The sequence below is a fragment of the Myxocyprinus asiaticus genome, chromosome 6 (genome assembly GCF_019703515.2).
Source record: "Myxocyprinus asiaticus isolate MX2 ecotype Aquarium Trade chromosome 6, UBuf_Myxa_2, whole genome shotgun sequence".
NCBI classification, from domain to species: domain Eukaryota; kingdom Metazoa; phylum Chordata; class Actinopteri; order Cypriniformes; family Catostomidae; genus Myxocyprinus; species Myxocyprinus asiaticus.
In genome coordinates this window covers 26,264,101-26,276,604 of record NC_059349.1, presented here as the reverse complement: position 1 = coordinate 26,276,604, position 12,504 = coordinate 26,264,101, and the positions used below count along the sequence as shown (strand labels likewise).

Here is a 12,504-nt window from a genome sequence, read left to right as displayed (position 1 = left end):
TGAAGACTAAGTGTAAATTTTGCCTTTGAATTATTTTTTTTCAGTTTCCGTTTGCTTTTATTCATTCTCAGTTTATATTTTTATTTGTTTTTCGAAAAGTTACGTTCAAAACAATTGGCACAAAAGTAATCCCATAGTAGCATTGCCTTTAAATTGTTTAACTTGGGTCAAACGTTTTGGGTAGCCTTCCACAAGCTTCTCACAATAATTTGCTGGAATTTTGGCCCATTCCTCCAGACAGAACTGGAGTAACGGAGTCAGGTTTGTAGGCCTCCTTGCTCGCACACACTTTTTCAGTTCTGCCCACAAATTTCCTATCAGATTGAAGTCAGGGCTTTGTGATGGCCACTCCAATACTTGACTTTATTGTCCTTAAGCCATTTTGCCACAACTTTGGAGGTATGCTTGTGGTAACTGTCTATTTGGAAGACCCATTTGCGACCGAGCTTTAACTTCATGGCTGATGTCTTGAGATGTTGCTTCAATATATCCACATAATTTTCCTTCCTCATGATGCCATCTATTTTGTGATGTGCACCAGTCCCTCCCGCAGCAAAGCACCCCCACAACATGATGCTGCCACCCCCATGCTTCACATTTGGGATGGTGCTCTTCGGCAGGCCTCACCCTTTTTCCTCCAAACATCGATGGTCATTATGGCCAAAAAGGTTTTCAATTTTTGTTTCATCAGACCAGAGGAAATTTCTCCAAAAAGTAAGATCTATCCCCATGTGCACTTGCAAACTGTAGTCTGGCTTTTTTATGGCGGTTTTGGAGCAGTGGCTAAAATAAAATTGGCCCCGGGGCCCTTGCTAGTCATAATCCGCCCCTGAGTAGGCCTACTAACTGATAGTGACAGTTTGAAGATACAATCAGTTCGAAATGACATAACCTACTATGTCACTATACTACTCTTACTATTTCTGTCTTATAGGCTATACATGTGGCAGAAATAGTAAGAGTAGTATGGTAGTATGCCATTCCGAGCGCAACATATATGTCTTTTGTTGCACCGTTTTACTGAATTTCCCCAGTATCAGTTTACAATAAGATTACATTTGTTAACATTAGTTAACAAAATATTCACCATTAACTAACAATGAACAATACTTTTACAGCATTTATTAATCTTGGTTAATGTTCATTTCAATATATAGAAACATTTTTAAAATCAAAATGTTAACTTTAGTTAATGCACAATGAACTAACATGAACTAACAATGAACAATTGTATTTTTATTAACTAGCATTAACCAAAGATTAATAAATGCTGTAAAAATGCATTGTTTATTGTTAGTTTATGATACCTAAAGCATTAACTAATGTTAACGAATGGAATCTTATTGTAAACTTATTGTGTTACCATTTCCCCCTCTGTGTTTATCCACGAGCTCCTTTGCGCATTCCCTCTGATTAGTCTATTTCAGAACATCTAAAAATTATGCACCACACGTTGCGTAATTTTCCAGTCAACATGAGACAGATGGCACATACTACAAGTTCCTGCCAAACAAAACAGAGAAGTACAGCGAAATAATAGAGCTTTAAGGCCAAATATGAATAAATGGAAGCAGAAAATAGCTGTTCTCATAATCAGGAAATCATTTGATCGTTCATAGCGTCATGGACGATTAATTCCAGTGTGTAATTTACGGTTTATTGGTAGGTCAATGGATTCTTTGCACCTGTTTGCATCAGGAGACTGGTTTCGCCGCTGGGGAAGCCTCGATAGACCTGCCGTGCAATTTCAGCACCAGCGCCCGGGACGACATCAGCACAGCTGACGTATTCATAAAGGAGACCAAACCGAATAAGAGACATTATGTCTTCGGCAGTATTAGGTGAGTGACGGTTGCATGTTTTGTCATCCAGCTGTCGTAGGTATGTTAAGACCATCGAGAACAAAAAATCTCACTGTTTATATATCGCCGTGTTGTCGCGCTGTAAACCTACTGTAGAACAGAACGCAGCCTAATTCTAAAGGTTGTCTAATATTTGTCCAGTAAACAATTTACCTATTCGTTATCAGCTGTTGCCATTGTCTGTAACTGTTCGATGTAGGTGCTTCACCTGTATATATAGTGCGCACATAAGCACCTACACAAACAAATTTCCTACATACTGATAATTTATTTTGTTATTTGCTCACTCATTATTTCATCCAAACATTTGTACTTGAATAACCCATATATTCCTTCAGGCAAAACCTTTATCATTCAATGTATGCATTTGTCCCGTAAAACCTTTTACGGGAACTTGCTCCAGAAGACAAGACTCCACCCTTGATGTTAATTTATGTTTGGAAGCAGTCACTCAGTTACAGTTGTGCTTTAAAGAGATTTTATAGCTGCAAAACAAATGAAATGCATATATTGATAATGCCACAGTTCAATACATTAAGACCCTATCGTGCAATTCTAATTGAGATATTTACTGTGAATAAGACTGAAGAATGCTCTTATTTGTGACCTCTGTTTAGTTCCTCTTTATAACCTCCTCTTGACATAACCAGGAAAAGCATTTGCAATTAGGTAACATTGCAGAGTGACAACTTAGTGTGTGTGTGTTTGTTTACAAACTCAAGCATTACATATTTCTTTCTTTTTTTTTTTTTTTTTTTGCAGTATAGGCAGCTATAGTAAATGTTACAGCTTAAAACTACTACTCATTTTCTTCACACTTCACTCAACTGTAACTTAAAAAGAGCACACTTTGTGACACAGTGGTAACAAAACTGTGGTAACAGAGAGAGTCTATACTTGGTCCAGTAAAATGAGCACTTCCACACAAGGAACGCAAAGTTTTACGTAATGGCGATGGAAAATAAAGGGGCATCTTGAAAAGAGGTTTATATCCTTATTATAAATTGCTATTCTGATTTGGCAAATTAGCCATAACTCTGTTATACTTTCGACAGAAAGACACTCCACACCAACACATACAACAGCATAACTAAGGTAATATCTTATCGTACTATTGGACAATAAGCTGTGATCTGTTGTCATGCAATTTTAAGGCGTAAGACTTGTTTCTGTGGAAGTGTGTGACGAATTGAAATGTCGGTTTGGTTTGATCAGACTAGGCGATAGCCGAAATGTAAATTTGAAGTGTGTTGTGATGGTGTGTGCAGATGTTTCAGTGGTTATATATTTTTAACAACCCAAGAACTCCCAAGAAAATCTAGACAGCTCCTTACTGATACTGATTATTCTGTGTTCATTTTTTCTTCCAAAAATATCCTTCGGAATAATGATTTACATTCAGTACAATGGTTGTTCTTTTTATAATAACAATGGTAACACTTTACAATAAGGTTCCATTTATTAACATTAGTTAACATAAGATAACATGAACTAACAATGAACAGTAGTTTTACAGCATTTACTAATCTTGGTTAATGTTAGTTACAACATATATACTAAAACATTAGTTAACATTAGTTAATGCACTATGAACTAACATGAACTAACAATGAACAATTGTATTTTTATTAAGTTAAATTAAGTAAGATTAAAAAATGCTGTAAAAGTATTGTTCATTGTTTGTTCATGACACCTAATGCATTAACTAATGTTAATGAATTGAACCTTATTGTAAAGTGTCACCATTACAATAATATTTCCCGTCCTCTTTCAACCACAGAGAAATTACTCAGAGGTCGTCTCTTTCATGCCAGACAGTATATCATGAGGCATAAATCCAAGATCACAATGGCACCTGCTGAAAACTGTGATATTCTTATGACATTCCCAGGTGCGTACTTTGTCTTTTACTTTTTTTTGTTTTCCCTAATGCACTTATTGAAAACTATAAATGTATGTTCATCAAATATGAGGTTTAAGTATGAGTATTATCTAAATTAATAACAATATATGACAACATTTGTTGTCTTAAAATATGAATGTTTTTGGTTATACCATAGATCACTTTTACCATAAACACTCACTGAGCTTTATTAGGAACACCTGTACATCTACATATTCATGCAGTTATCTAATCAGCCAATCGTATGGCAGCAGAGCAATGCATAAAATCCTTAAGATACAGGTCAGGAGCTTCAATTAATGTTCACACCAACCATTAGAATGGGAAAAAAATCTCAGTGATTTCGACCGTGGCATGATTGTTGGTGCCAGACGGGCTGGTTTAAGTATTTGTGTAACTGCTGATCTCCTGGGATTTTCACACACAACAGTCTCTAGAGTTTACTCAGAAAGGTGACACAAACAAAAAACATCCAGTGAGTGGCAGTTCTGCCGAACAGAAACGCCTTGTTGATGAGAGAGGTCAGTGGAGAATGTCCAGACTGGTTGGAGCTGACAGAAAGGCTATGGTAACTCAGATAACCACTCTGTACAATTGTAGAGAGCAGAATAGCATCTCAGAATGCACAACACGTCGAACCTTGAGGCAGATGGGCTACAACAGCAGAAGACCACACCGGGAACTTTATTAGGACCATAGTTTTCCTAAAAAGTGCTCAGTGAGTGTATAGAATAATAAAGTGTCAATTTAATATTAGTAAAAAAAAAAAAAAAAATGTATCTACTAAGGAAAATATTTAAGCATATTATCATCTATTCCACAGACAGCACAGATGACCATACGCTGTTATGGTTACTTAACCAAATCCGGCTGGGAATTCCACAAATCAGAGTCCAGATTCGGCAGCATAAATACACTCACAACTATGCATTCTTTATTACCTCAGCCTTTGAGAAGTAAGGCACAGCAGAGAACCTACTTCACTCTAAAAGTATCTCACCACAGTTATTCTATTGTTTTGTTTTTTTCATTTAAACCAGGAGCATATAAAATGTCTGAAATTTTTGACAGATGGTCACTGTGTCTTAAAAAAATACAGCAGCAGAATAACGGTTCCTTTTTTTTAAGCTTGTTGTGTGGAGCTGAACAGATGGGCATGCAAAAGACAGTGAAGGCACGCTATGGAGGCGGCACTCGCAGGTTTTCATGTGAGGAGGATGACATCTATGAGAACATAGAGAGTGAGCTGTGTTTCTTCACATCACAGGTGTGCCTTTAATCGCCAATTCCCTGTCATACAGTCTTCTCATGTGACATTCAGTCATTAAATGTCTATTATTATTATGGTTTTTCTCTTATTATGTCTCTAGGAGCGTCAGAGTATTATCAAATATTGGTTGGACAATCTGCGGGCCAAACAGGGCGAGACCCTTCATAACATTCACTTCCTGGAGGGTCAACCAATCAGTAGATATTTCAATATTTCTCTGCTGTAACACTGTTGTTTCAGTTTATGAATCTGATTGAAATTTTGTGTGTATTTATCTTTTGCAGTACCAGAGCTTATATTGAGGGGTGCAATTCTTCAAATGTTTCCCCTTCATGAGCAGAGAATTCTAAATCAACTGATGACATCCTGGGTTCAGGCAGTCTGTGAGAGGCAACCCTTAGGTGAGAACTACTATGTTTTCCCCAGCATGCACAAGAGTAGACTAACTTCTAGTTATTCTGAAATGGCTGATGCTTTTCAGTGGTTGTGTAATTTGATTCCTCCAAGGTTCTTCCTTTAGCAAACAAAGTTATGTGTATCTTTCTTCTTTCTTTTGTGCTGACCGAGAAGCTCTTAGCAAATATGAAGTGCCACAGTATAAATTTAGAATACAAAGTCAGTCAAACCATGTTATGTATCACGTTTTTCATTCTTCTGATTATGTACTGTTTTTAAAAAGACACTCCTGTGGAAACAGAGGTCACACCTCTGCAACAAAGATGACAAAACAGATTATGCTACAGTATAAATGTTTTTAATACATTTTTTTATTTTTTTCTGACAATTTTGTTCTCCTGCTCTTGACAGATGACATCTGTGATTATTTTGGTGTGAAGATTGCCATGTACTTCGCATGGTTGGGGTTTTACACCAACTCTATGCTGTACCCAGCAGTGATTGGCTTTCTGCTCTGGATCTTTGCTGAGTCTGATCAGGCAGGTTTTTGTGTTGGTATCACACCTGTAAATAGTATAAAACTGTAGGTACACGTTCTTCATATGGTTATGACTGTGGCATTATTTTTATTACCAAACATTTTCTTTTTTTAACATGCAGGCAAGTCAGGATATTTGCTGTGTGGTATTTGCCATTTTCAATGTGGTGTGGGCAACACTGTTCCTGGAGAGATGGAAGCGGCGGGAAGCAGAATTAGCATATAAGTGGGGCACACTGGACACCCCTACAGAGTCACTGGAGGAACCCCGTCCACAGTTTCGGGTACGTTTTGTGTGTTATTGGCATTGATTTGTCTCCACCATTGGAACTTGTCTCGTGTAACATGACTTTTGAACATGTTAATCAGGGTGTTAAACGCCGCAGTCCAGTGACGGATTGTGAAGAGTTTTTCTACCCACCCTGGAAGAGGAGAATGTTCTGCTGGTTTGTCAGCTTACCTATCTGCATCCTCTGTCTCTGCTTCGTCTGCTTGGCCATGTTTGTCTGCCTGGAATTTCAAGTAAGAACTTTTGTCACAAAACATACAACAACAGCTTGTTTCATCTTACTTCTGCAATATTGTTTTTGAGCTGTCAGATATGTTGCATTACTTCTTATTTAGTCTTTATGGTGTTTCTTTTACAGGAATTGGTAATGGAAACAAAAGAGTTGCCAAGCATCTGTAGATTTATTCCTAAACTTCTGCTGGCTATAACAGTTACTGTATGTGATGAAGTGTACAAGAAAATAGCTCTCTGGCTCAATGATCTGGGTAAGATTCAATTCAGCCTCTAAATATACCATAAAGTGCATATTTGGCATTGCATAACACAAAATGTGGGTATTTGTTTTCAAGCCATTTTAGCCCAAAACATAATGTGGTCATGGGATGTATTGTAGCCCTAAGGCCAAAACAGATCCGTTAGTTTCAAAATAGCTTTCTTAGTTATTTCACTGCTCATTTACCTTATATTTGTTTTTTGTTTTTTATACTCGATGACTTGTTTTTAAATTTTTCTTTTAAATTTATCTTTAACAGAAAATTATAGACTTCAGAGCACGTATGATAATAATCTCATCCTCAAGACTGTTTTTGTAAGTTTAATGGTTTATTTAATTTATTTAGTGTATCACCATATTGACAACACTGTGTACTTCATGAATTAACAATGTTTGTTTGTTTTGTGTCCTTCATTTTAAAGTTTCAGTTCATAAATTCTTACCTCAGCCTTTTCTACATTGGATTTTATCTCAAAGATATGGAGCGGTTAAAAGAGGTAATGTAAAGGCTACAAAATAATATCTATGTGTTACATAAAATATTCATAACACCTGCAAAAAAACATTCTGCTCATAACCACCACCGGCAAAATATTACTCACTTCAATTTACAGATGCTGGCCACGTTGTTGATCTTTCGCCAATTTCTACAAAACATCAAAGAAGTGTTACAGCCGTATCTTTATGAGCACCACAAATTAGGGGCCCTGAGGACGTTATCAGACTTAATTCACACCATGGTCTTGAACTATAGCCATTTGATAGTGCAAAGGATGCGACTGACTTGCCAAGCCAGTCTTTATGTGAACAAAAGTGGCTCATCTCCAGATGAATCAGAGAAGACAGAAAGGAGAAGTCTGATTGCCAGCTACAAAGTTCCCAGAACAGAGGAAGCAGATGATGCTGGTCTAAAGCAAAGGAAGGTCAGCTTCACCGAGAAAGTGGAATACAAAGACCAAGTTGTGGAAGCACCAACACAGGGCAGCTTACTAGATGATGGCAGTCCTACTCTTGTGGAGGAAGGAATGGATCCATCTTCAATATTTGATATGTATGATGATGATGAGAATGTCAAGGAAACTGATGATACTGTGAGTAAACCCCAAGAGACTCAGAGGAGAAAGACCACATGTGCAGGTGACAACCACAGTATGGACAAAAAAATGTCCTGGATGGACCCTCCAGAGGAGACTGGGTCTACCGTTTTGACCCAACCTGAGATTGAAAGTTGCATGCTAACTTATGAGGTTTGTGCCCCTTAACAAATCTACCTAGATCATCAGAGCACTCAGCTGATGTTATAGGTCATAATATATAGAGTATATACTATACTAATATATACAGTATATACTATACTAATATAGGAAATATAATGCTATTTGCACTAAGTGCAACTATGTGTAAATAGTAATACTGTTAGATACTATTTGCACCCCTAATTAAATACTAACATACAGTATAGTGGCATCACGGCAGCATGTTTATGGTGTTTATTTAAAGTCCCACAGACACACCTCCTACCCCTAAACCTAATCCTAACCTTCCCTTACAAAAATTAACCATGGTTTTACCACAGTAACCAAAGTGTCACCATGGTATTTTGTAGTAAAATCATAGTAACCACAAAATTTAACATGGCTACTATATTAACACCATATTACTAAAGTAAAACCATGGTTAATTTTACCTGGATCAAACCTTTCAACTCCCCAACTGTCACATTGAGTAAATCACTGCAAGAAAATCAACATTATTTTCATTTTTATTTATTATTATAAGTAGTATTAAATGAAAATATTAAGAGTGGAAACAGGAAACAGGATGGGAAAAAGTGGGGATCGAACCCAGGTCATCTGCATGAAAAACAAGCACATCCACACCATCTTTACACAATATGTCACTGCAGCTACACTTAAGGGTGCAGTTTGTCTTTAATTCCTCTGTTCCCCCAGACTGTTTGAGTGCAAATAGCCGCTCTGTTTGGCAGGTGCTATTTACACCTAGTGCAAATAGTCACTCAGATTTACACATAAATACAGTATATATACTGTATATAGAGAGTGAGAGAGATAGAGAGAGAGAACATATAGGCTTACCTTTTTGCCCATGAGCTAAGCAAGTATGGTCAATAAAGTCCAAGCAGGATCTTGACCAGGAACCCATGCATGCATGATGCACATTGCAGGTTTACAAAAGATATTCAAAGATTCTTTTGTTTTGACTTGCAGGATACTCTTCAAGATTACCAGGAGATGTTCATACAGTTTGGCTACGTTGTGCTCTTCTCATCTGCATTTCCTTTGGCGGCCATGTGTGCCCTTATAAATAACATTGTAGAGATCCGAAGTGATGCCTTAAAACTTTGCTCAGGCCTCCAGAGGCCCTTTGGGCAAAGGGTAGAAAACATTGGACAATGGCAGGTCCGTATTTAAAACGTATTTAATTGAGTCATAACACATCACATTTTTAGATTGTTAAACTTGTTTCTGTGTGTTCTGTTACATGTGGTTGTCCTTTGAACAGACTGCAATGGAGGCTATGGGTCTGATTGCTATAATTGTGAACTGTTACCTTATTGGCCAATGTGGACAGCTAAAACGACTCTTCCCCTGGTTGAGTCCTGAGATGGCCATTGTCTCTGTTGTATTACTAGAGGTAAGGGACAAGTAACATCCTTAAAGGAATAGTTCACCCAAAAATTTTAATTCTATAATTATTTACTCACCCTCATGTTGTTCCAAACTTGTATGACTTTCTTCAGTGGAAAATAAAGTGGCTGAATGCCTTAGTCCCAAACCAGTTTTATTGTATGGAACAAAGAGCAGCATTAACATTCTTTGAATTTCTCCTCTTGTGGTCCATGACTTAATTGTATATTACTAATAGTGTGTAGGAAATTTAATGTAACACTTCCTTCTATTTTGTGGATTTCAGCACTTTGCCGTTATGCTCAAATATGTCATTCATATTGCAATTCCTGATATTCCAAGCTGGGTGGCAGATGAGATGGCCAAACTTGAATACCAGAGAAGAGAAGCTCTCAAGGTAACTTAGCAGGCAACATAGTACATGTTTAGCATAAGCTAACAATACCCCCAAAGATTATTATGTCTTGACTATAAGCAGAAAAACTAAATCTTGGTATGGTGAGTAAAACTGGCTTAGTAAATGCTGGAGGTGTGCATTGTTTTAGAAACATGAACACCTGGCTCAGCAGCACCAGCAGCAGCAACGGAGGAAGAATGAAGAAGAGGAGGAGCATCAAAAAATGGCAGAGGAATTGGTACGACAAGAGAGTGAGCAAGACAAGTCAGATCCCAGTGGAGGTGAAGATCATCACCATGATAAAAGCCTAGGAACCAAGTTCAGCTCTGGAGGAGATAAGCCCAAGAGACCCAGCTCAATTTTAGGCAACAATAATGTTATGAAACTTAAACAAATAATCCCTCTTCAGGGTAAATTCGCCTCCACGACTTCTCCAAGTGGCGAGGCCAAACTTCCTGGTTTTCTAAAGTTCCTCAAGTCTCCGGAGTTCAAAAAGGAAGCAGCTATGGCAGTTGTGCCAGCAGCTACACATTCGAGCCAAGATAAATCACAGTCTCCCAGCAATTCATTCAACCCAGGAAAACTGTTCAACTTTGGAAAAGAAAATCTGTGTACTGGTGCTGGTTCTGATCAACAAGCAAAACCAGAAGGTGCATCCAGGGCCACTTATGCACAACTCACAAATAATGACCAAATTCCTTCATCAGAAGAGCTTCCATCTTCTGAGGTTGAAAAGGGTGAGACCACTGACTCCAGGAGTAGTAATCCTTCAAAAAAACAGTGAATGAGTTAGTGATACAACTCAATATATAGCACTGATTGTGATGCTTATCATTTGCTTAAATGTGATAAAGCAACCATGTAGTAAGTGGAACTGCATGTCAAAAATTACTTCATTTTAATATAGTATATTAATCTGAAATCTTCATATCTTTATCCCAGAAGGAGGCATGCTAAAGCACCTGCATGATAAAATCAACTTCGGCATGGGAAGAGCAGAAGTTCGAATGAGCACTGTAATCATACAAAATGTATAGATTTTCTAGTTTTCTATGCATTATTATTTTTGTTACATGAAATGACATATTCTATAAATATAACATTGTCCTGGCTGATTTTGATCTTATCGTGAGTGAACCAATAATGCAATAAATCATGAGGAATTACTGTGGGATTTCTTTTTTTTAAATTATTATTATTATATGGTATATCAGGCCCCATGTTCATAATTAAGGCAGCATTCTAATCAGATTATTTCCAAGTATGTTTTTACAATTCCAAACCATATCAGCCTGAATAATTTTTAACAGAATATAATTATTTATAACTGCAATTTAGTTATTGATGAGGGAGGGTGTGAACACCCAGTATTCAGATTTCTTACTACAAGTAAAATGGGACAAAAAAATAGATCTAACTGACAAACACACACACACACACACACACACACACAAAATTAAAATCTAAAATTATGATCAGAAGAATGCAACACTCTTAACCCTTTAAGCTCGGTGGGTCTGCCGAGGAAAAATATTAACAACTACAGTCTTGACCAACACAAAATAGGTATCCTTTAAAACTTTAGAAGCTCTACTTTACAATGCATGTAGGCACTATGACAAAAAACTGAACGAGTTCTTTGAAATTTGCAGACAAATCAGAAGTGTTCCGTTTTGATAATTTATTAAAAAGTTTGCACTGTACATACTTTTGTAATCGGTAAAAACATCAAATTCATCAAACAGCCATTTGTCATATGTTGTTGGAAACCTCTCAAAGAGTACAACCAGCCTATTTGTTTTACTCACAGACAAAAAATATAGAGAGTAATAGCTAAGAATATGTCTTTGACATTTATATTTCATGTAAACAGGTGTTGCTAATATGCCGCGTTTTCACTTATAACTTCACAATAAATAAACAGAAATAAAATATCACAAACCACTACTTAGAGGTGGCCATTATCTTTCAAACGAGCACACACACACACACACACACGGTAACTGGATGCATAGATCATTAGATAACTGATACGAAGCACAATGTGCACACAGCATCTATCTGGCATCTTGCAATCTGGCTGAAAACACGTTAGCTTTCCTGGATCAGATGAGGTCATCGGAAATGGTGTAGCATCTTAGAATGCTAAACCAATTGAACTTGGTTCATCCATATTTGGGCAGAGAGACATGTGATTGTTTACGCTTACACAAGGCCATCAGGAGATGGCGCCAAGTACATGACTCAGACTCAATGATCCAGACTCATTGAGTCAAATGTACACATTCTGTGAAATCTCATTAATAAAATCATGCCTGCATACTATGCAAACCTTCAGTGTTGTGTTTGCATGTGCAATTAGTTCTTATGTACAATTATTATGTTGTATTTGTTTGGAAAAGCTTTTGGACACTTTGAGACGTTTTTGGACACTAGGATAAATTATTTTTTGTAATGCTATAACTTTTGATTGCTTTGTTGAATCAACACAGTATTTTACTCAGTTCCGGGTGACATGATTGGGAACAAATCAAAAGTAGTTTTTCAGAGCGATCTTATTATGTTGGCTTTACAAAGCCAACAAACTGATCTACTATTTAAGCTTATTCTTCTTCTTCTTCTGAGCCAAAATTTAAACAGTATCTCCTCCTAGAGCTTTCAAGCTACAAACACCAAACTCGCCACAGACCTTCAGACTGGTCTGACTC

At 37.1% G+C, this 12,504-nt stretch overlaps 1 protein-coding gene across 2 annotated transcripts; it reads left to right on the top strand.

Annotated features, from left to right (window-relative positions):
- Nucleotides 1–1,479: 1,479 nt before the first annotated feature.
- On the top strand, nucleotides 1,480–12,086 carry LOC127442767 (anoctamin-8-like). Of its 2 annotated transcripts, XM_051700935.1 has the most exons (18): nucleotides 1,480–1,841; nucleotides 3,643–3,753; nucleotides 4,589–4,721; nucleotides 4,894–5,032; nucleotides 5,136–5,232; nucleotides 5,320–5,436; nucleotides 5,843–5,970; nucleotides 6,092–6,253; nucleotides 6,339–6,491; nucleotides 6,617–6,743; nucleotides 7,011–7,066; nucleotides 7,174–7,248; nucleotides 7,366–7,998; nucleotides 8,980–9,171; nucleotides 9,275–9,406; nucleotides 9,686–9,796; nucleotides 9,945–10,533; nucleotides 10,739–12,086. In XM_051700935.1, exons 1-18 carry the CDS (start codon nucleotides 1,823–1,825, stop codon nucleotides 10,831–10,833), a joined length of 3,069 nt encoding a protein of 1,022 aa, XP_051556895.1. In that variant the 5' UTR covers nucleotides 1,480–1,822; the 3' UTR covers nucleotides 10,834–12,086. The 2 variants fall into 2 exon arrangements, with proteins under 2 accessions (XP_051556895.1, XP_051556896.1); XM_051700936.1 differs by lacking the exons at nucleotides 1,480–1,841; nucleotides 3,643–3,753 and having other exon boundaries at nucleotides 4,625–4,756.
- Nucleotides 12,087–12,504: the final 418 nt, after the last annotated feature.